A 24,229-nucleotide genomic window follows, 5' to 3' on the forward strand; every position below is an offset into this window, starting at 1 on the left:
ATAAAATTTTGACCAAATCGTCTATAGAAAAAAAATTTGCAACTTTTTTCAACTGTAGAAATAAAATTTGGACAAAATTTTCTATAAAAATAAAATTTGTCAAAATTTTCTATAGAAAAAAAAATTTTTTGACAAAATTTTCTATGGAAATAAAATTTTTGACAAAATTTTCGATAGAAACAAAATGTTGACAAAATTGTCTACAGAAATAAAATTTTGACAAAATTTTCTATAGATATAAAATTTTGATAAAAATTTGTATAGAAATAAAATTTTGACAAAATTTTCCATAGAAATAAAATTTTGACAAAATCGTCTATAGAAATAAAATTTTGTAAAATTTTCTATAGAAATAAAATTTTAACAAAATTTTCTAAAGAAATAAAATTTTGACAAAAATTTGTATAGAAATAAAATTTTGATAAAAATTTGTATAGAAATAAAATTTTGACAAAAATTTCTATTGAAATAAAATTTTGACAAAATTTTCTATAGAAATAAAATTTTGACAAAATTTTCTATAGAAATAAAATTTTGACAAAATTTTCTATAGAAATAAAATTTTTGACCAAATTTTCTATAGAAATAAAATTTTGACAAAATTTTCTATAGAAATAAAAATTGGACAGCATTTTCTGCAAAAATAAAGTTTTGCAAAATTTTCTATAGAAAAAATTTTTTTGACAAAATTTTCTATAAATTTTTTTTTTTGACAAAATTTTCTATAGAAGTAAAATTTTAACAAAATTTTCTATAGAAATAAAATGTTGACAAACTTTTCTATAGAAATAAAATTTTGACAAAATCGTGTATAGAAATAGAATTTTGCAAAATTTTCTATAGAAATAAAATTTTAACAAAATTTTCTATAGAAATAAAATGTTGACAAACTTTTCAATAGAAATAAAATTTTGACAACATTTTCCATAGAAATAAAATTTTGACAAAATCGTTTTTAGAAAAAAAAAATTGCAACTTTTTTCAACTGTAGAAATAAAATTTGGACAAAATTTTCTATAAAAATAAAATTTGTCAAAATTTTCTATGGAAAAAAAAAATTTTGACAAAATTTTCTATGGAAATAAAATTTTTGACAAAATTTTCTATAGAAACAAAATGTTGACAAAATTGTCTACAGAAATAAAATTTTGACAAAATTTTCTATAGAAATAAAATTTTGATAAAAATTTGTATAGAAATAAAATTTTGACAAAATTTTCCATAGAAACAAAATTTTGACAAAATCGTCTATAGAAATAAAATTTTGTAAAATTTTCTATAGAAATAAAATTTTAACAAAATTTTCTAAAGAAATAAAATTTTGACAAAAATTTGTATAGAAATAAAATTTTGATAAAAATTTGTATAGAAATAAAATTTTGACAAAAATTTCTATTGAAATAAAATTTTGACAAAATTTTCATAGAAATAAAATTTTGACAAAATTTTCTATAGAAATAAAATGTTGACAAAATTTTCTATAGAAATAAAATGTTGACAAAATTTTCTATAGAAATAAAATTTTGACAAAATTTTCTATAGAAATAAAATTTTGACAAAATTTTCTATAGAAATAAAATTTTGACAAAATTTTCTATAGAAATAAAATTTTGACAAAATTTTCTTTAGAAATAAAATTTGGGCAAAATTTTCTATAGAAATAAAATTTTGACAAAATTTTCTATAGAAATAAAATTTTGGCAAAATTTTCTATAGAAATAAAATTTTGACAAAATTTTCTATAGAAATAAAATTTTGACAAAATTTTCTATAGAAATAAAATTTTGACAAAATTTTCTATTGAAATAAACTTTTGACAAAATTTTCTATAGAAATAAAATTTTGACAAAATTTTTTATAGAAATAAAATTTTGACAAAATTTTCTATAGAAATAAAATTTTGACAAACTTTTCTATATAAATAAAATTTTGACAAAATTTTCTATAGAAATAACATGTAGACAAAATTTTCTATAGGAATTAAATTTTTACAAAAAATTTCTACAGAAATAAAATTTTGACAAAATTTTCTATAGAAATAAAATTTTGATAAAATCGTCTATAGAAAAAAAAGCCAACAACTTTTTTCAACAATTCTCTATAGAAAATTTGGACAACATTTTCTATAAAAACAAAATTTTGCAAAATTTTCTGTAGAAAAAAATTTTCTATAGAAATAAAATTTTGACAAAATTTTCCATGAAAAATAAAATATTGACAAAATTTTCTATGGGAAATAAAATGTTGACAAAATTTTCTATGGAAAATAAAATGTTAACAAAATTTTCTATAGAAATAAAATTTAGACAAAATTTTCTATAGAAATAAAATTTTGACAAAATTTTCCATAGAAATAAAATTTTGACAAAATTTTCTATAGAAATAAAATTTTGACAAAATTTTCTATAGAAATAAAATTTGGCAAAATTTTCTATAGAAATAAAATTTGGCAAAATTTTCTATAAAAATAAAATTTTCTATAGAAATAAAATTTTGACGAAATTTTCTTTAGAAATAAAAAATTGACAAAATTACTAAATTTTAACAAAATTTTCTATAGAAATAATATTTTGACAAAATTTTCTATAGAAATAATATTTTGACAAAACTTTCTATAGAAATAAAATTTGGACAAAATTTTCTATTGAAATAAAATTTTGACAAAATTTTCTATAGAAATAAAATTTGGACAAAATCGTCTATAGAAAAAAAAATTCAACAATTTTCTATACAAAAAAAAATTTTGACAAAACTTTCTATAGAAATAAAATTTGGACAAAATTTTCTATACTGGATTTTAGACCTATAGACCCCCACATCAAAAGTGTGGCTGCGGCGATGAGAATATTGGGAGAATGGACGGAAACACGAAACATGACAGAATCTTAAATCTATGATCGTATACCTGATGGGACCATGATAGCCGATTTGAAAATTCTGACACCAAAAACAATCCTGGTGCATGGAATCCCAGAACCGATGAAAAGAAGGAACGACAATGAGTGAGAGGACCCGACCAAAAAAAAACAACAATTCGGTTGAGGTAGGATCCCAGAACAGTTGGAAAGATGGAAGGAAGATGGATGAGAGGACGGGCACATACGTGGTGGACTCAGATTCAAAATTCAAAAGCGAGACCGATTTGGCGTGGATGAGAAGAAGATATAGGGATAATGGGCGGAAACAAGAAACATGACAGAATACTCAAAGCAAGACCATGAGGTGACCATAATAGCCGAGTGGAAAATTCTAACGCCATACACTCTGGAAGGGGGTGAAATCCCAGAACAGACGGAAAGATGGAAGGGAAATGGGCGATAGGACGGAATTGGGTACACATGTGGTGGCCGCAGACACTGAGATTCTATTCCGAGACCTACATCAAAAGCGAGACCGCTTCGGCGACGATGAGAATGAAGATATTGGAAGAATAAACGGAAACATGAAACATGACAAAATTCTCGATCCATGATCGTATACCTTAGGTGACCACGAATGGATAACTCTAACGCCATAAACACAATCCGGTCGGCATGGAATCCAAGAACAGATGGGAATATGGAACGAAGAGGTGTGATAGGACGGAACGTGATAAATTCAGACACCAAGATCCTATTCCGAGACTCACAGTAAAACCGGTTTGGCAACGATGAGAATGAAGATATCGGAAGAATGCGTGGATACACGAAACATAACAGAACCCTCAATCCATGATCGTATACCTGATGTGATCATGAGAGGCGAGTGGAAATTTCTGACGCCAAAAATACAATTCGTGGCGTAGAATCCCAGAACAGGTTTCGTAGTAAAACACGACAGTTATACTGATAAGAAGACGGATTTGGGCGTATACGTGATGTACTCAGAAACCGAGATCCCATTCCGCTTTTCAGATCAAAGCACAATCCAGAAGGCAGAAGTGCGGGCCATAACGGAATGTGTGAAATGACACAGCAATGCCACCTTGGCCTAACAGAGGTCAAGAGGACCACGACGATTCAAGCTTTGGAAACGAAACAGGACTTGCCTGACCGACGATGAAAATATTGGGTACATGAAACATGATCGTATACCTGAGGTTACCATGATAGTCGAGTGGAAATTTCTGACACCAAAGAGACACTCCGGGGGAAATAGAATCCCATAACAGATGGAAGGATGGAACGAAGACGGGTAATAACACGGAACTGGGCACAATTTCTGACACCAAAGAGACACTGGGAGACGTAGGTTCCCATAGCAGATGGAAAGATGTAACGAAGACGGGAGATAGGACGGAACTGGGTGGACTCCGAAACACCGAGATCTATATCAAAAGCAAGACAGCTTTGAGAATGACAGCTGAAGCCAATTCCATATTGAATTAAAGACACCTTGGGAGCCACCGTGGTGCAATGGTTGCCCGACTGCATATACATAAGATCGTGGGTTTCAACACCAGTTTCGACCGAAGACCAAAAAGTTTTTCAGCGGTGGATATCTGTAAATGGTTTCCCCTTAATGTGAAACGCCGTTCAGAGTCAACTAAAAAAAGCAAGGGACCTGCTTTTAACAGAGAATTGGGCAGCACTCATTGAAAAGAGAGTAGTTCACAATGGACTGGATAGTCGCACTGGGTAAATATTTTACCAAAATGAGAGTGAAACTTTTTTTCCCAAGAGCATTTTTGAAATACTTGGAGATTGTTTTTGGAAATCATTACTATCGTGATGTTATATATTAAATATATGAGCTAAAAATGTTCTGTGGTTTTACTATGTCCACGAAGTCTTTTTTGAGTTCTGTCAAATATTGGCCTAATTTTACTGTACCATAAGTGACCCTAGAGAAATAACGGAATGCCACTATACTAATAATCCAATTTAAGGCAAATTTGCTGTTGTGAAAGGTGTTGTTTTTCACACGCGTGGCATGAGGGATGCCTCTAGAGTAATGTGGTGATAAATAAGTTGAATAGTCTTGGCAGAGCATGTGAATATCAGACGTTTCAAAAGAGACACAGGCTGCATTTAATTCTTGCTTGTTAGTAATTGAGGCGGCTTTAAATACTCGATATTAAGTAAGAAAAATGTTCTTCCTTAGGTATGACATGGCAGGCATCGTTGTTATGCTGTCGGTGGATGAACTCGGAGAACATATGTAGATGAATGATCTTCGAAAGTTGGATTTAGATTGGAGTTGGTTGGAGTGAGGGTTCCCTAGCCTAATCGCTGAGGAATGTAAAGATTGCTTAAAATGATATGATATGATCCTCCATGTACCAGGTGAGAGCCACCGTGGTGCAATGGTTAGCATGCCCGCCTTGCATACACAAGGTCTTGGGTTCGAACCCAGCTTCAACCAACAACCAAAAAGTTTTTCAGTTTTTTTTTTGTGGAACGCCGTTCGGACTCGGCTATAAAAAGGAGGTCCCTTATCATTGAGCTTAACATAGAATCGGTCAGTGATAAGAGATAAGTTCACCACTGTAGTATCACAATGGACTGAATAGTCTATGTGAGCCTGATACATCGGGCTGCCACTATACCTAACGTAAGTACCAGACGGATATTTTAATTATAACATTACAGCGATTATGTCAAATATCTACTTTTCTACTTGGACCAGTATAAAATCGATTTGAATTCAATTAGATGGTGAAACTCATGTGTTCATTTGCCGCCCAATAAGACCCCCTTCCAAAGAAGTTATACAAGCATTAAATCATCTCTTCGATCTGTACGGGCAATGACAACAAACAACTTCCAGAATACATTAAACGTAATTAGTGACAATGACAGAACATTTTCTTATCATGCCACAACGTAGAAAAAGAGCTTAATTTGAGGTTTTAAGATGGTCATTTTAACCAATAATAGCATAACTCACGGCCAATTCAACGGCATATGAAATTTCTCGATCAAACATTGCCAACCTTCACCTCACCATACCTCTCTCGTTCGTTCTCTTGCACACTCTGTGGTGTGGTGCTAAACATGTCAACACAAAAAATCAGCTGGTCATATGTTGGCTGACATACGCTTGCCGTTCAGTTGTTTTTCGTTTTTTTTTTTTCATTTCTCATTTTACAGATCAGTTAAGAACGGAATGACGACAATCATTGTGGGATGGACGGACGGACAGACAACTCGAATGTGAACGATAGTCATAAACATGTTAAGATGGTTGTTAGTGGTGTTATTGTTGTTGCTTGCTTTGCTTTCGCTCGCTACCAACAAAACTACTTTTTCTTAGCAAATCCCATACAGAGATGTTGATTGTATACTCTCTGTGTGTGTGTGTGTGTTGGTGTTTAGTCAACTTTTTTCACCACGCGTGCCTTGACTCTCTTTCGGCCAAAACAAAATATACAATGCGCCGCCATGGTATTTAGCCAGTACTAATGGTGGTGGAGAGAGGAGTTTGTGATTGCGAGTGAGTGAGTGTCGCTGTGCAGTCAACCTTCACAAGGCCGTTTTAAGCCGGATTTTAGTTTCGTTTAAGCCAAAAAGGCAGATGCTTTTTTGTTAACCACCAAAAGTGGCAAAACAACAAAGATGTTACTGGCACTGGCTCAGCTCTCTTGGTTGCTGGGGCCCAATAATGTACATTACATGGGATGCTTTAAATAAAACTCCAAATATGTTGTAGGATGTTGGAATTGGTTTCTTGTTTCTTTGGCTTTGCAGAAAAAGTAGGCTGTTTGGAATGTGGTTTAATGTCAAGCTTTTAATTGTTGCCTGTGATGGTGGACAGACAGCCAAACAACCAAACAAAACCATAAATGACCCAAAGTAATAAACTAAAAAGCATATGGCATGATAAATGATGGATATTATTTTTCTACGCTTCGATACATCACAAAAACTCCAAAACTAATTCCAAATTCAATCATTAGCCCAGAAAGGTACGAGATCAAAACAAAATAAAATTTCTTTTATTTACTTTCTATCTTTGTTAAGATAATTAAGGATGATGAACTATCCCTAGTCAGTTAAATGTTATGTTAGATTCCTTCCAAAATGTGTGCATGTCGTACGCATATTGTGGTTGCATAAAAGGCTAAATAACAGCTGTTCTTTTTTCTCAAAATTTAATGTTGGACCTTTATTCTACACGTATAGTAAAATAGGGAAAGAGCCATGTAAGGATGGACGGACGGACAAACCTAAAACCAGACATAAACCAAAAAGAACTGTTAAATGTTTAAAATTCAAATTTTAACTCTCTCTCATGACTCACATTTCTCTCGCTCTCACTTCGTTAAAATTGAATAACTGGCAGTTACAGTGTAGCCAATTGGCGTTTTTTTAAAACGTTATTTACACAAATCCTACACGTAGAATATAAAATAGGTAAAGACCTGAACTTAGTTAATGTTTCACTGTTGAAAATCTAAATTAAAATTCCAAAAGAATAATAATTTTTATGTCAGCCTGATATCAATGGTGTAATTTTATTTAATAATATCCATAAGAAATTAGCATATAGGACCCATAATTAATCATCTCACCCCCATCAGATATATACTATAGGCTATGGAAATTCGAATTAGCCAGCGATGAAAAATGCGTACAGTCATGCTTATGTAGATTAGTGTCTGATATTTTCTTTCAATAACTTAATAGTATCAATTCCCTTTATCTTCTTATCCAAAATAAGCTCGAATAAATATTTTAATAATATGTAGAACGATTATTTTCTTAGCAAAGGTGGAGAAAATGCTCAAATATATGCACTTTGATGACAATTTTATTAAAACTTGAGTGGGAAAGTATATATTTTTATGATAATTGATTATTAGAGAAAAGTATATGCCAAATGCAAAAGTCCATCTTTTTTAAGATGAGTTTGTATAAAATTCACCTGGCATCACCTTTTATTTGGCAAACTTTCTTAATTGCCTATTTTTTTTTAACAATACACCCATAGAAAAAATCATGAACGACGTGGTCATTTCGGAACGATCCGTTCATGAAAGTGAAACAACATACATGTGTTGTCAAACTGAGAACAGGCGAGGTCAATCTGACAACGTAAAAATGACACCATACGTTGTCAAAACAACAACCAGCGTTCATGATCTGAAAACGTTATGGTTACGAATTTATAAACAAAATTAAAAAAAAATTCCGCTACCATAACTCGAACCTATGTTGCCTGCACCATACGCGTTAACAGTCGTCTTAGCACATTGCACCAACGGCGGAGTTGCCATAACAACGTCTATCGATTATCTTAAGACTTTTCATGGCCCAAGAAAAACGAATGCCGTTCATGAAATCGTGAAAGCCCGTGAACATTCCGTTTTGATTTTTTGTGACCGTTTCCGTTTCATTTTGACAACATCCGTTCACGATTGTGGAATGCAATTTTTTCTACTAGTGTATAGTCCACATATAGAAATATGAATTACTTTTTCTGTATTTTTACACAATCATTAGAGTTTAATTCTCTTGGACACAATGGACTGAATAGTCTAAGTGAGCTTGAAATATAGGGCTGCTTGGGGCTGTTACTCGTAATAAATCCCGTCCCGAAATCCCGGGATTTTCGGAACGGGATTAATCCCGAACAATATGATAAGATCGCGTTTATCTGATAAAAATTTGGATGACTTGATATTTTTAAGAAGTTATTTAAAACGATGAAGTACAAAAGGATTTTTGTTTTTATTTTTGTCATAATTTCTTGGTTTTTCTTTTTTCATAATATTGAGTTGGAATAAGTTTTCATTAAATAAGAGAGCAATGTTTGCTTTTTAATTTATTCTTATGTTCTGTTGTTGTGCTTTTGTTAATAAAATTGAATTAAACTAAATTTAATTATTAATTAAAAAAGAACTAAGTAACAAAATAACGTAAATTTTGGTTATCACTTTTGCTCACGATGCAATTTATAGGGCTTGAAATAGGCCGTGGTCAAAGTGAAGAAGGATGACGTTAGTGTACAAAATATAAGCAGAGTTTTCAGGGTTAATGAATGTTTCATATTTATTATTTTATTTATTTGATTGTTCGTTTTAGAATTTCCTTTAAACGACCTATATGACGATTATAAAGAAAACATGGATCAATATAAACCATACTTAATAGATCTAAAATTGAGTGGATTTGAGATTTCTGTTCGACAAAATGCCGAAACGAAAGGCTTAGGCAAAATGAGTGGATTTGGCATTTCTGTTTGACAAAATGTGAACGAAACTAGTTACAGGAACCAAATTTTAATGGTAACCTTACGTTTCCGTTCGCACTGGTTTTCGTTTCATTTCGTCGTTTATATATAGAGAAACCGAAATCAGCGAACGAAGACAATATTTGGGATATCTAGCGGAAATTTTGTTTGCGGGTCAATAAAACACTTTTTTGTGGGAGAAAAATGTCAACAATCGACAATAGCGCCTTAGGGAATTTTGATTGTGCAACCTATGCATTACTCAAGAGCAGTGCTGCCGCTACTACTTCAATCGAAGAATTTTGCTTCATTTTCACAAAATTTACTTCGTCACTCCTTCTTCTAAAAATCTGCTTCACTTTTTGTTCTGCTTCAAATTTTTAAATTTTTCCCCATGTTACCTAATTGTTTTTCCTATTCCTTTAATTACGATGAACATAGCGGTTTTAATCAATGAATTATTAACCGATGTGGACCAATTTTTGCATAGTTGTTAGAGACCATATACTTACACCATGTACCAAATTTCAGCCGGATGGGATGAAATTTGGTTCTCTTAGAGGTTCCGCAAGCCAAATTGGGGGGATCAGTTTATATGGGGGCTATATATAATTATGGACCGATGTGGACCAATTTTTGCATGGTTGTTAGAGGTCTAATGCTGAAACCATGTACCAAATTTCAGCTGGATCGGATGAAATTTGCTTCTCTTAGAGTCCCCGCAAGCCAAATTTGGGGGTCCGTTTATATGGGGGCTATACGTAAAAGTGGACCGATATGGCCCATTTGTAATACCATCCGACCTACATCATTAACAACTACTTGTGCCAAGTTTTAAGTCGATAGCTTCTTTCGTTCGGAAGTTAGCGTGATTTCAATAGACGGACGGGCGGACATCAGATCGACTCAGAATTGCACCACGACCCAGAATATATATACTTTACAGGGTCTTAGAGCAATATTTCGATGTGTTACAAACGGAATGAAAAAGTTAATATACCCCCATCCTATGGTGGAGGGTATAATAAAATGAATTCTATTGTTTTGTTTTCAAAAATGTATGCTACTTCAATTTTATTCAATCTACTCCACTTTTTTCCAAAATCTACCTCACTCAATTTTTCACTAGCGGCAGCACTGCTCATGAGCAACAAAATTTCTCTAATAAGATTAAAAATCCCTAAAAATCTTCAAAAGAAGATTATTTATATGATACCACATATTAGCATCATTGAATTAAGACCTTACACTCTCTCTCTCCGCTTCAATGGAAAAAACCAAAACAAATATCTTCCATCTCTTATCAAAATGCATTCTTTGTAAATTTGTCTCTTTCTTTCACATAATCTGGAACGGAAATGATAACATATGTTGTTCAAGCGCTGCTGTTCAAAATGCATTGGCAAAATATGTTGATTGGTGGTGGGTTTCATTCATGTTGAGAGAATGAAATGTGCACTACACTGATGGTGGTAGGTTATCGAGTATCTTTTTGCGACAGCAACAACAATACCATGCGACAGCAACAACAATAACCAAGCGTAGCCATTTGCGCACCTCGTATACAAGCTAACACTCTCCTTCTCTCTTTTGGCGATTTGTTCTGCTCTCTCACTAATAATTCAACATACACCACACCACCATCAAATTCTCTGGGGCTTACAGAAAAATCACACAAGACCTACTCAAAGCAAAGAAGTATGGAGTTTCACAATTTCATCAAATTCAATTGCTTATGAACAAGCGGTATGAACGGAACGCGTCTAGAGTTTTAACGGAAATAAAAAAATAAAGAATTTCATGATTAAACTTAACTAAATAGAAAATTGAAAAATATTTTGGAAAAGTGCGAAAAACTAAAATAATTCCAATTAAACAAAAAATTATTTTATTATGAAAATTTGTGCAATGACAAAAAACCAAGTGAACATAATAACACAAATAAATATAAGGAATTATTAAAGTGCAGTGAAATTCAGAATATTTTTTTTTTCAAACAAAATCGAAAAATTGGATTAATAAAAAAAAACAGCAAAAACATCTATAAAAACCCCTACTCATATTTTTGGATTAATTTTTTTTTTGCGAGAAATTGAAACTTTGTTGCAAAAACGGAATTGAAAATGGTGCGCAGTTTGGCCCAGTGGACGAAGACGTTAAGTTTTCCTTCACGTCTTTCGCCCAATCGAAATTCCAAGGATTGCTCTACTTTGAATACAACTAGTCCGGTGCCACCACCGACACCGCCCAGGAATAAAAATTCAAATTGTGCTACCTCGAGATCAACATCGTCGTCCTCATCATCGGCCTCAGCTGCTTCAACACATTCATCAGGCCACAATAACAATAATAACAATATGCCCATTACGGAATTGGAACAAATTGTAAGTTGGCTATGGCAGCTAGAGCACTCCCTAATTCTCTTTAATTCTTATTGTAATAGGGTTAGGCGTGTACTTTTTTTCTTTTTATTTCTTTCTACCTTTATGTTTGGTAATTTAATTAGATTACTTTATTTTTTAATTAGGCTCCCCCATTAACTCTATACTCCATCATTTCCCCAGGGGAACTTTTTGTTATAACACCAATTACCATATGGTGGAATATATGATAATCTTGTGAATCAGAGCTAAAGTTTATGCCATTCATACGTTGTCGGTGTAATGTTTAGTATTTTTTTGCTATATTTAACTCTTCTCTTAAATCTTGGTTGGTAGACCATAACGATAAAGAATACAAGTAATTAAAAAATAGCTGTTGTCTTTCCAAGCATTTGGCTTTTACGCTCTATAGATTTCAATTAAATCGTGTTTGTGTTTTTGAAAAACAAAAAAAGTATAGTAAGGGGCGTTATGTTGAATGCATCCAACTTTTACTTTAATTGAAAAAATCACTGAAGCTTAACTGCTTATGGGTTTCTCTACATTGTCCATTGAAATTTGGGGGATATGTTGTAAATAATCTAAAAATTATGGTCGATATTAAAAATCTTGGGTAAACTTTACTTTTATGGGAATTATAACCTATGTTACCTCATTTAAATTTCACTTCCATAATCCACTTTAACTAGATTTCAACTGCCTTTTAGGGTATAAAAAGGGATTCCAAATCGACTATTAATAGATTTCGAGCCTAATGTGAATAAGCTATAAGGTTTTTTTTAAATAAGGCAAAATTTTCTTATAACAAAAGTTTTGAGGATCTCAAATTTTATATATCAAAAAAAATTGTCAATATTTCTGTATAGAATAAAATAAATATATTTATTGTTTGGTAATATACAGTGAACTTCACAATAATGTATACAAAGTGTTTGTTCTATACAAAGGTTTTATTGTGTATTTTTTTTTTATTTCTGATTCTTAAAGTTAAATATAGATTCAAATACTTTTCGGGTTAACCAAAAACTGTTTAATAAAATCTTAAATATAAAGGCTTAAATAAAAGATTATGTACACTTCATATTGACGCTGACTGTATATATCCAAACAAAAACATATTTGGCGAGATAAATACAACTTCGATTTAAAATAGCACTCCAAATCTAAAAATATAGATTCAAAAATTTTCTCATTATATATTCGATACCACCGATTGCGAAATACTTTACCTTGTTAAGTACTTATATATTTAACTTGGAATAAAGAATTTTCTAAATAATATTTTTTATCAATAATATTGACTATGTACTTAATTTGATTTTCGATTAATGATTGAGCTTTTCCAAACAGCTGAGCAAATAATTGGTCTAAAATATTTAGGACAAAATTTCTATGATGGAGGCCATAAAGATAAGACCAATCAAAATAGTTGTGAAGTTTACAAGTATCATTTACCATAATAGCTACGATAATGCTTATCATTGGAGGAATACTAAACCATTTAGCCCTTTCCCAATATTATAATTATCTATGGAAATTGCGTGAAATAGTAATTGTAGCAGTTGAAAAAGGGGAAAACATTTCATTTTTATTAAAAGATTTCTTAAGCTTTAATAAAACTATCGCCAAACTATCGCCAATCCATTATGTTGACATTTTCTATCAGAACATAAATATTACTTTTGTAGAAGTGAAGATATCTGGTTTTTTTTTAATCAGGATCTTTGTGTCACATCACTCATTATAATATTCCTGTTTTCTTTTAATATTGGATGCAATATTTATTTGAACTATCTAGATCATCATTGCACTGTTGTTTTATCCAGAACATCTAAACAGTGCAAATCTCGTTAGTATTGCCAGGTTGAATTCGCAATAGCCTTATATATTGTGCTTAATTTGGCCAATAGGATGCAATTTAAAGCCATAACATAAAGTGTCAAAAATATTCGTAATAGCAAATATTCAAACTATGTATGTATTAAAAATTTAGGATTTAATTTATTTTCCATCTTCGTATTTAAACAGCTGATGCCAGTGTAGCGCATTTTCGTACATGTTCTCGATAAACGGTTCTTTTAGTGCCTCACTGCTTGGTTATCCAGTACTAAAAGAAAACAAGCCTAATATTATCAATACCATTTTTAAATAAGATTTTCTTTTATAAGTGACAGGCCAGATGCCCCTACACTGAAAAAAAAAAGCATGCCCGGTTCCAAAGATTTTGTCATTACTTTAAAAATGTTGGTATTGATTCCGAGCCAAAGAAGCGGAGAATACAAGTTAGGATACTTTTAAGACACAATTCTCTTTTAAATTTGGGTTTTTTGTACTTGCTTCTAGGAAGCAAATTTTAATTTTTCGCCTTTTCAGCTTTTTTTCTTCATATGCTATCAAAGTCCTTTAAAAACGAGTTAACGACAACTTTATTTTCCAAATTCAGACTCGACTTCCAGTAGAAATTATGCTATGTTTCAAGTAAAAAACGTCTTTAAAATAAAGTGTTGAAAATCATGTCCTATTTTTGAACGAGTTTTTGATTTGTAGTCAAGATGCAAAAAGACAACAAATTTAAAGACAATTTCATTAAATTTAAAGATTTTTTCTGAATTATTAAAGTCAAGTTGACCTTAGCCCAAACATTTTTTCTTTCATGTTATGATACCCATTTTTAAGTGAAATCACTTTATTATAAGGACAATACGACTTCATTGAAAAGTTTATCGACTTTTGGACAAGGAAAAAACTTTATATTAGAGAAATGCGTCTTCTATGCTAAGCAAAATCTTTGACCTAACGACAATATTTTTTTCAGTGTACCAATTAGTATACTTCGATCTTTTAATTATGTTTTGTATATTTTTTTATGTTTGTTTTTTTTTAATATCTTGTATATTTTTTTAATATACAAAACATTTTTTTATATATTTCCCCTGGAGTTGGCCATGTAACCTTTGATGCATGACTTCATTCGATCATTCATCCAATTTAAAAATAAATTGCCGACCTATAAACCTTTTGTTTCTAATTCCAAACTCAATTTGCATATAATCTCTATAGCTTTATCAAATTATTATTGTTATGGCCTTCTGAGCAGAGACAATTACAATTGTCATAATTATAAGCATTTAATTAAGAGCGGAGGAAAAACGATGTTGTTTTACTACCAGTTAAAATTGGAATTTCAACTTTGGACTAGAATTAAGAAAAAAAAAACTTGCTTTAGATAAGCAAACCAAATAGAGTTATACTAAAAAAAATAAACGACAAGAACAATCCGGTTATATGCAATTTTGTTTTTTACCCAATTAATTTTTTTAAGACCTGTACATATGGGGGACACATGTTGCACAAGTGATATGAGTTCGTCGTCTGGTATTTTTGTCTATCGCTGTGGGAAAATATGAAGAGGATATACAAAAAGGCAACAAACAGCCAGACTTCCGTTGTGTTTAGGCGGCAAAAGACAAGAAGCAGCTCTACAGGATGTTGAGAGAACAAAAAAAACAAAAATCCAAACAATATCTTTATTGTCAAAAGATACAAAAATCATGATCATCTCCTTTGACACAGCATGAGAATGTGTGAGAAGACAGGAATATGGGAAACATGTGTTGTTTCAACTTGAGGTAGGCAGGGATAAAGATGTTTTTTCAAAGGCTCATTTTTTCCCTTATCACAGTCAATTAAACCCAAGAGATTAAAAAAAAAACCAAGTCGATTTCAAATATTTTGATTTAGAAATGTGATTATGGGAAAATTTTGAAAAATATATCGGTACACAGAAAAAAAAATTTCCGTAGTTAAACTAACGCTAAATTTAAATTATTTTTATTGGAAAAAAATTATTTGCTTGTAGTTAGATTTTATTATTTTTATCGAAATTTTCCACAGCTTAAAGAAATCTTACTTTTTTTAAGTATGTCTCAAAAATTTTATGAACTAAACGTGAGTATAAAGTTCAATGACCGTACACATAAGTTCAATATGAACTAAAACAAATGAAAATTTTCGTACGATTCCCAAAAATAGTAAGAATGAACTACTGTATGGTTAAAATGGTCATGATTTAGCGCCAATGATTTTCTTCTTTGCTTTTAGTTAATTTTCTTCTATGAGATGATGTAATTTCGTAAACTGCAGTTAAAAAGTACAACAGGGCGCTAAAATTTTCTGGTTTTAACAACGCTTTGTGGAAATCTCAAAATGTGAAGTAAAATTTAGTTCAATTTTCGTGCGTGGTAGTTCATTCTTCCTATAAAACAGTTCACTTTTTTTCGGTGTATCAATTGTACTTGATAATGGACAAAAATATTTTTCCAAATTTATACTCCAATTTCCTCCTTCGAATTACGAAATTTTCTTAAAAAAAACTATTAAAAAAAACTAACTTTAATTAAAACCACATCTAACGGGGAAAGAGCCAAATTGGCAACGCTTATTGCCAAAATTATGCACTTGGAATTGTATGTAGTCATATCAGTGTTGCCAATATTTTAAGTGTTAATCTATGTAACGGTTAATAAACTCTGTTACACTGTAAAAAATACACTATTTGACATTTAGAACACTATAAAAAGTATTGCCAATGCGCTCATTTAATTAACCATTTTCAAAAATTTAGACGCTAAAATTTTAAATTATAAACTAATATAAAGAAGTCGATTATCAAATATGTACAAAACTAACAATTATAACTAACAAAATATTTTTCTTTTTATCAAATGAAAATTTTTGGCCATAACCATTGGCCGAAAATTAAGTTTAATTTTCCCTTAAAAAATTAGTTGCGACTTAAAGTATTTTGTTATGTAAAGTATACTTCACATTGGATTAGCAATTATTGATGTCTTGGCTATCCTAACAATTTTTCGTTTTTTATTTTTATCAAATGCCAAAGTTAGATAGGCGTCTTGCATACCTCCACCATTGTCTCTCTCTCTCTTGCGTTTGATGATGCAATTTTTTCATTTATGTTTGAAGACTCTTTAAGTGGCTATTTTCTCAGCCACAAAATCGAGGTGATTGTTGTGGTGTTATGGTGCATTTTCATCCAACTTAGAAAAACAAACAAAAAAATCTGGTTTTCCAAGCAAAAAAAGCATTCTTTAATGCCAACCAACTAGCCAGTCAGCCAAATAGACAACTAGTATGTTAGCGACTATCTGCAATACTACCAGCACATACCACAATGTAAAGCAAATAATCAGGCATTCCAAATCTTTCCCCCTCTCCTCCACCACCACCACGTCTAAACATGAAGTTTAGACATGCATGTCTCGCAAAAAAAAACAAAAACTCAAAATTTTAACTAACCGTAATTATAGACAAACTTGCAGAGTTGGATTAATGATGTTTTTTTTTTTGGAAACCAAGTCAATGTAATGTGGGTCATTGGTCGCAAAGGCATATTTGTGCCAGGCTTTTGAAACTGATAATTTGATCCAAGACAATATTATGGATAAAAATTTCTATTTTAATTCACATATTTGAAAATATTGAACAGATAGGATGGCGATGAACATATTAACGGAAAATTAATTGGAAATTACTTCAAGCATTTATAATATTAATTGTACAATTAATCTTATGAAACTGCTCTAGAAACATGTTCTACTCAAGTCAACTTGTTTTAAAAGCAATTGAAATAGTTTTGTTTTGTTATTGTTGGTTTGTACTTCAATCATACCTGTTGTTTTGATCTCAGCTTAAAACCCATTGCGTTGACTATACCAAAGATTATAGATTTGAGGAAGATAGGAAATTGGCTTGCGTCATACCAAATGTTGCATTTACCAGATTAGTTTAATACATGTTTGTAATCTTTTAGTTGTTTTTCGTTTTTATTTTTTAAATGAAAAATGTAATTTTCTTAATGAAAAATGTTAAATTTTAGGCAACAACAAAACAATATTACATTTTCCCCTTTATGGAAGTTGATTTCGTGCTCTTAATTTCTTTTTATTTGCATTTTAATACTATGTCAATACTTGTCGTATACGCGTTTGGTTCGAGTATTAAACTAATGTGGTAAATGGTTTAATGTGCTCAGTAGCCAATCTCCCATCCTCTGTAATCTATAATCTTTGGACTAAACTACAATAGTTTACAAGTGTCAAATTACTAACATCCTCCTTAATTCTGAATTCCATAAGTCGAATGCATGTGTCTGGCGCCCTATTTCCGAGTTGTTTACCCTGTTATAATGAATTTCTAAAACTAGTTTCATTTCTATTAAGCTCGAAATTCCTAAACAGCTGACTATAAGCTGACTACAACAACAGTGTTGTTAACTTTATTAATGAGCTGCCAAACAGGATTTTTTTTTCATAGGTCAAAAACACATACCTATGAGAAAGAGAGAAACAAGCAATAACCGTTTATTATATGTGCCTTTTTAATGATGGTTATGTTATTTGTGATTTTTTGTCTTCTTATTCTTTTTAATGAAAGTCGGAAATGATATTAGCTTGAAATTGGCTAGAAAAACCAACCTACTCCCATACCAAATCTACTGGAAAAATAATTAGACAAATTAGATATTGAAAAACTAGAGTCAGACAAAATGATATACAGATGGGGAATATAGGTAATGATAATAGCGTATATATCAGAGGATTAGGGGAACAAAACTTACTATTGCTTCACTTGTATAGATAGCTGGGTCGATGACCGGCCCTTTGTCGTCGCCCAAAAAACCTGGAATTATTATTAAGTAGAATTTTAATACATGGAAAGAAAATAGTCGTTGGAGTTTTTTTTTCGGTAATAATAAAAAGGAAAATCCAATGTTAAACATTAATTTATTTTTAGTGATAGAAAATTTCAGTTTGTTATTTTTGTTTTTTTTTTCTGAATTTAAATTAAATTACTAACCAATAATACAGTTGTTTATATATAGTTTTTTTTTTTTAACACTCTCTCTAAATCTGTTCAGTTACATTGAGTTCAATGGTTCAATCGAGAGTGTTACCAACGTATCATTAGAATATAACTCTCTAGCATTGCCAAGTGTTTGATTAGAGAGAAGATATACAACAGGATAACATAGCGGTAATGCCAACATAGTAAATAAATCGAGAGTTGCCAATGTTCCATTCGTTGCCAAGTGTTGAGTTGAGAAATTTGAGAGAATATAACGGTAATATAAACATAATATGAATGACGACTTTGTGAGATCTACATGAAACCTAAAAAAATATGTTAGGCAAGCAAAAAGAAGGCCTTCCCTATGTAAAACCTTTTTATCAGTGCGATAACTCTATTCACAAATGACTCCAATTCTTGACTTTGTTTATTCTCAATGGTTTAGAAACAAAATGGTATTCTATAAGAGCACACCATATGCATACATAATGAATTTTCCATACTATTTCATAATGAATGGTGGCATTGTTAATGGTTTTCCTAAATAACACACATACAAACATACCAAGAACCCCGGGAAAATCAAAATAAAACTATCAACACTAGTACGAACAATCTAACACACCTCTACTGGGACTAAACAATGTTCAACATGAGCGACAATCACAATCGACTTCTCATTATATATGTACAATAACATAGTGATGATGATCAAAAACCTCCATTATCATCATTATCTACTACATCCATCACCTCCCCACCACTCATGTGCCGGTATAGAGAGTTGACTATAATGGTTGATTGGGACTTATATAACCCAAACTTTATCTACTTGGCCAAATACCAAGTAAGAGCGATCAACGACGTTATTAACGCATTACCAACTGAACAAAACCATCATTAATAGAAGAAGAAAGAAACGTGTCTACATGTCGTCATTTTTGTCTGTACACATTTTGTGGCAAGTGCAAGTCATTTTCCTAGTATGTCTGGAATTTACACTTTTTCCATAAAGGCAAGCAACAAGATTCCAACACATGTTTTACCCAGCAACTATTGAGGCACTTTTGCAATGGACTTTTCCACGGATGTCTTAGATGGGTGGATGACTTTTTTTCATCTTCCAGCCCCCGCATACCATTTTGTTTTTAGTTTATTTTTTCTAAATAGCTATGGCCAGGAATTCGTTCGTTTCCATTACTTAGTATTGGTATACGCCACTTTATGTAGATAGCACCAGCCAATAATAATTGATTTTGGATCATTGATTTCTACGAAAATAGATTTTTCCATTGCACCACATTAGGCAAAGGAACCATAGCTAATATTCGAGTTGTGTGATGGTATAATTTATTCTTCATTTTATGCTTCAAATGTGGTTCTATGAATTTTCCTGTATTTTTCTTAAGGTTGCGTGCGTTTTCTGTTTTTCGAAAAGCTATAAAGAGTTGGTAATGTTTATTTGGTTTTCTATTTTATTGCGAGTGCATGCGGAAAGTTTCACTAAACTTGAACTTAAGAAAATGAGATTTCAAAATACAACACAGATATATTTGAAAGGGTAAACAGAAAGAAAAGTGTATTGATAAATTTAGTGTAGATTTTAAAATCTAATCTAGTAGGGTATGTCAAAGGAAAATTTCCAGTTTAGAAAATCCATAGAAAACATTTTCCATCTGGGTGCCTAGAAGAACCAGTTTCGGTTTTTCGTTGACCTGAAATAGGAGTTGTTCTCGTATATCTTATTACCAGCATTTTGTGTAAGACTGAAAGGAGGGTTTTCTACATAAACCTACATGGCTAACATAAATAACTTAAAATTGATAATTAACCAAGGTAAAGAACTTCAATAACTAGGTACGTGGTGAAGTAAAATTTAGCCATAAACAAAGAGCACAAGTAGGCTGTTATCATTATCTTCACAAAAGAAGCATTTAACCCACGGCCAAAATGACCCGCATAGTTGTGACATTATTCTTGGTTTTAGTTTAGTTATATTGGGGCTCTTACAAACAAGGGTCTTCGTACCATACTCGGAATAATACTCTTCTTCTCTACCAACAACAAAAGTACGAGAGAAGGAGAGACAAGAAGAGAGATATAACTGTGAATGCATTTTTCGAATGAAATTGCAGCTGTCACTTACATTGCTTAGTGTTGTTATTGTTATTTGTGTTGTGTGGCCCAAAATCACCTGCTTTCCAAAGAGCCAAAAAGCAACGAGCGGCAAAACAAAAAACAAACTAAACGCAAAAACAACACCGGAGACATTGAAAGACCTGCAACAAAAACAATGGTTGCAGGTCTTTCGTTATGTTGATCGCATCTAACAGAGAGAATCTTCTTAACCCTGGACAGTCATCCTTCGTCAAAATGACGACGCGTAATTTCATTTTCGATCTAAAATGCATTTTAGTCGATTGGGAAATGATAAATTTAAGTTATACAAATGCAAATATTTTATGAATTTTTGTTGTATACTAATTAAAAACAAAATGAATAAGAAAATAAATTCAAATTTGGTTCACATTTTTGCTCACAGTGCAAATTATAGCATCTTGAAATAAGCCGTAGTCAAAATGACGAAGGATGACGTTAGTGTACAAAAAATAAGGATGACTGTCCAGGGTTAACTAACCAGACATAGGTACATTACTAGAATACAAAATTTAGAAAATTTCTTATTGTCTAGATAACCCGAGAGTAGGATGAAGGTAAATAAATGTAGTACTTGTATGTAGGTATGGGTTTATCTCAATAGAAAAAAACCGCATGCTTAAACATGTTCACATCATTCGTTTCTTGTCTACCTACCTACATACATATGAATGTATATTGATGAGAAAAATCTCCAGATTTCCTTCGCTTGTCAATCATGAAAAATTAAAATAAAAGATCTTTCACATTATTTTTCGCATCTGATTTGTTTTTGTTAAGGCCTTTGTTATTATCTTTGTTCTTTTTTGTTTCAATTTTCTTATTGTTGAAAATTGCAATAAATTTGTTTCGTTTCCCTTACCTCTGTCCTCTTATCACCCTTAAACTTGGCTTTAGAAATACCTTTCATTTGAAATCAGCTGCTTTTGGAACAAAAAACTCCAGCAACAACAAATATATTTTGTTTTTATTTCTTTTTTTCTCTATTTTTCATATTGTATTGGATAAGAGTATTATCATGTATTTTTGTTGTTTTTGCATCTTAAACTTGTTCTCTGAGTACATATGCATGTATGTATCACAGTGTGAGATCAGTTATAATGCGGGCTAAGGTATCATAAAAAGTAATGCCAATTAAGCGTTTTTTTTTCACATAAATAGTAGTCTTATTGAAATTTTTTTATTAAAGTCATTAATACCACCGTTAGGTCGGCACTATGTTCGCGTTTCGAGGTGAAAATTACTTTATTTTCTCGATTACTTTTTCAAGAATAATCAAAATCTGTATGAAAAATCGTATTCTTGCTAAATCTTGACGAATTCTAGATGAAAATGCCCATCAATTGATTTTCATCATGTGCTTTAAATCGAACTATTTTTATAAAGTAACCGAGAACAAATTTAAAGCAAAACCTCGACATAACACCGCTCTTTTAAAAGCAACCATGCTTCTCTGAAATCCAGGACATCGTTTTATATAATACATATCTCTCTCTCTATAATTAAAAATATTTTTATTTTCATTGTATTTATTCAATAGCAAAAATTTTGGAATTAAATTCAAAATAAATTCCGGTATTACAATTAAAAAAAAAATACAATTCGTTTCGACTATGGAAGAAAAGAAAATACTGATTTATATGACGGCCATTTACAATAAATATTGCGGAATTAATATTCTTGCAAAATTGATCACTTGTGTTTTATATGCTAGAGAGTTAATTCCCGACCTGCAATTTCTCACTAATAATATGAAATATGTAGGTCTAGCTATTTTATACGGAAAACTCCTTGTGTTAATATCAATTTTTCTGCTCGTGTACTACTAATCCGTTCATGCCATACTTTTATTTGGGAGACTTTTTTGGGATTTTTATATAGAAAAACATAGCAATGATTTTACTCCTAATAATAAGCCGGCCAGTTGTATATAAAACACCCAAAAAGTCATCTGGCGTATAAGATTAGGTCTGTTCGTTTAATTTTCCACTAAAAAATATCCAGTAAAAACTGGCAAGAGAGTAAGGCTAGGGTCACACTGGGCAAATATTTGACCAAAACGAGTGTCAAACATTTTTCCAGAACCATTTTCCAAATATCTGGATAGGGTTTTTGTAAAATAGCCCTACCATGACTTTATATATCAAATATGAGCTCTATATGTTTGCTGATTTGGCTGTGGCGACGGATTCTTATTCGATTTCTGTCAAATATTTGCCCAGTGTGACCATAAGTGTGTATTTTACTCTCTTTGCTTAGAATTGCTGAAAAGTACGCGAACGGCATCCAGTAACTATTTGCACATTCAAAAATTCAGCTACTAAAACATTAAAAACGAATCCTGTTGTTTAACTTCCAATTGTAGTTGCGGAACATGTACATTGTACTGGTACTTTGTTTGTTATCAAATACCAGCTGGCAACGTATGCTATGGTTTGCAAGATTTTACTGGGGAAAATCTTTAGCAAAAACTTGCAACTTCTCTATCTCATAACTGTCAAGTATATTCCCTCTCCGGCTCTGTTTTTCTGGCTTTTTGGTGTAAACAAACGACTTCCAGTAAAAAATTGTGATAATTGTCAAAAATTATCGAGTTCTCGAACGGAGCTATTGTAATACATTTCTCCAAAATGAAATTTTTGACTTCCAAAAAAAAGGCGGTCTATTTAATAAAAAAAAATTGAGAACTCTTTTTGTTGGGATACAATTTTTAATGTATAATAATAAATTTAAAAATAAAAATTTTTGATCGAAGGTCAAAATCATTTATTCCAATTACTTTTTCGGGAGGTATGATTTTGAATTGCGTTTTTATTTCGTTTTGTAATCATCTCTCACACCCGCCACAAGAAAGCGCGATTTTCAATATCCCAAAAGTAAACATTGACAACTCTGTTCAAATAAACCTGTTTAAATTTCAAATAATCAGCTGTTTTTTCTATGTCGCTTGGTTCTGATGAAGTCTGTCCCCTTTCTCAACGCCGGATGTTGTGAATGAAAAGTATAAAGCGACATGAATGATCATGTTTTTATGATGTTACAATTAACCAAAAAACGAAGAATGAATGAGATGCTAAATTATGAAACTGGTAAGATAATCTTGGCTTGAAAACGCACACATACACTCATATATGTATACACGATCGTCTCTGCTTTATCTTTAAGGTGGCATCTGACACCAACAGATGAAGTGTGGTATAGAAGTAGAAAGGTAAAATGTAAAAAACGGTAATAAAATACCAAAAAAACACTCAACAGAATTCATTATTAACGTGGGAATATGATGGAGTAATTTTAACTTTGTTTTTTCACTAGAACATGTTAATAAGGTATCCCCTTTTTCGGTTGCTATTAAATTGGGTAATACATGTGCTTTTCATTAAAAGCTCTTAATGGTTAAAACAAACTTAGGTAATTGCCCCCAATGAATATGATCATGGTTTATATGGTAGCTCATTTAGTTGAAGAATGTTGTAACTGAAAATTGGAAAAAAAATCCTAGTTGTTGAGTTTTTTTTTTATGGAGAAGAACCTATTTCGGGCAAGACAATTTTTTTTTCATTTAAAATACTCTTTAAATAACAAAAATATATTAACATTATTTTTTCTATTTCCAAATTTTCATTATTTACCATTTATCGTTTTATTATTGACTTAGTAGCAAAGAGGAA

General features: G+C 31.4%; 1 protein-coding gene across 2 annotated transcripts in view; it reads left to right on the forward strand.

Moving 5' to 3' along the window:
- Nucleotides 1-24,229, forward strand: part of Traf4 (TNF receptor associated factor 4) — a 113,912-nt gene that overhangs the window by 83,494 nt on the left and 6,189 nt on the right. The window contains exon 1 of one of the 2 annotated variants that reach the window (XM_075297410.1): nt 10,880-11,537. The exons of the other annotated variant lie outside the window; for it this stretch is intronic. Coding sequence (XP_075153525.1) covers nt 11,277-11,537 — 261 coding nt within the window. The 5' untranslated portion in view covers nt 10,880-11,276. Of the gene's footprint in view, nt 1-10,879; nt 11,538-24,229 lie in introns of those variants that run through there. 2 annotated transcript variants of the gene reach the window in all.

The sequence above is a fragment of the Haematobia irritans genome, chromosome 2 (assembly GCF_050003625.1).
Source record: "Haematobia irritans isolate KBUSLIRL chromosome 2, ASM5000362v1, whole genome shotgun sequence".
Taxonomy (NCBI): domain Eukaryota; kingdom Metazoa; phylum Arthropoda; class Insecta; order Diptera; family Muscidae; genus Haematobia; species Haematobia irritans.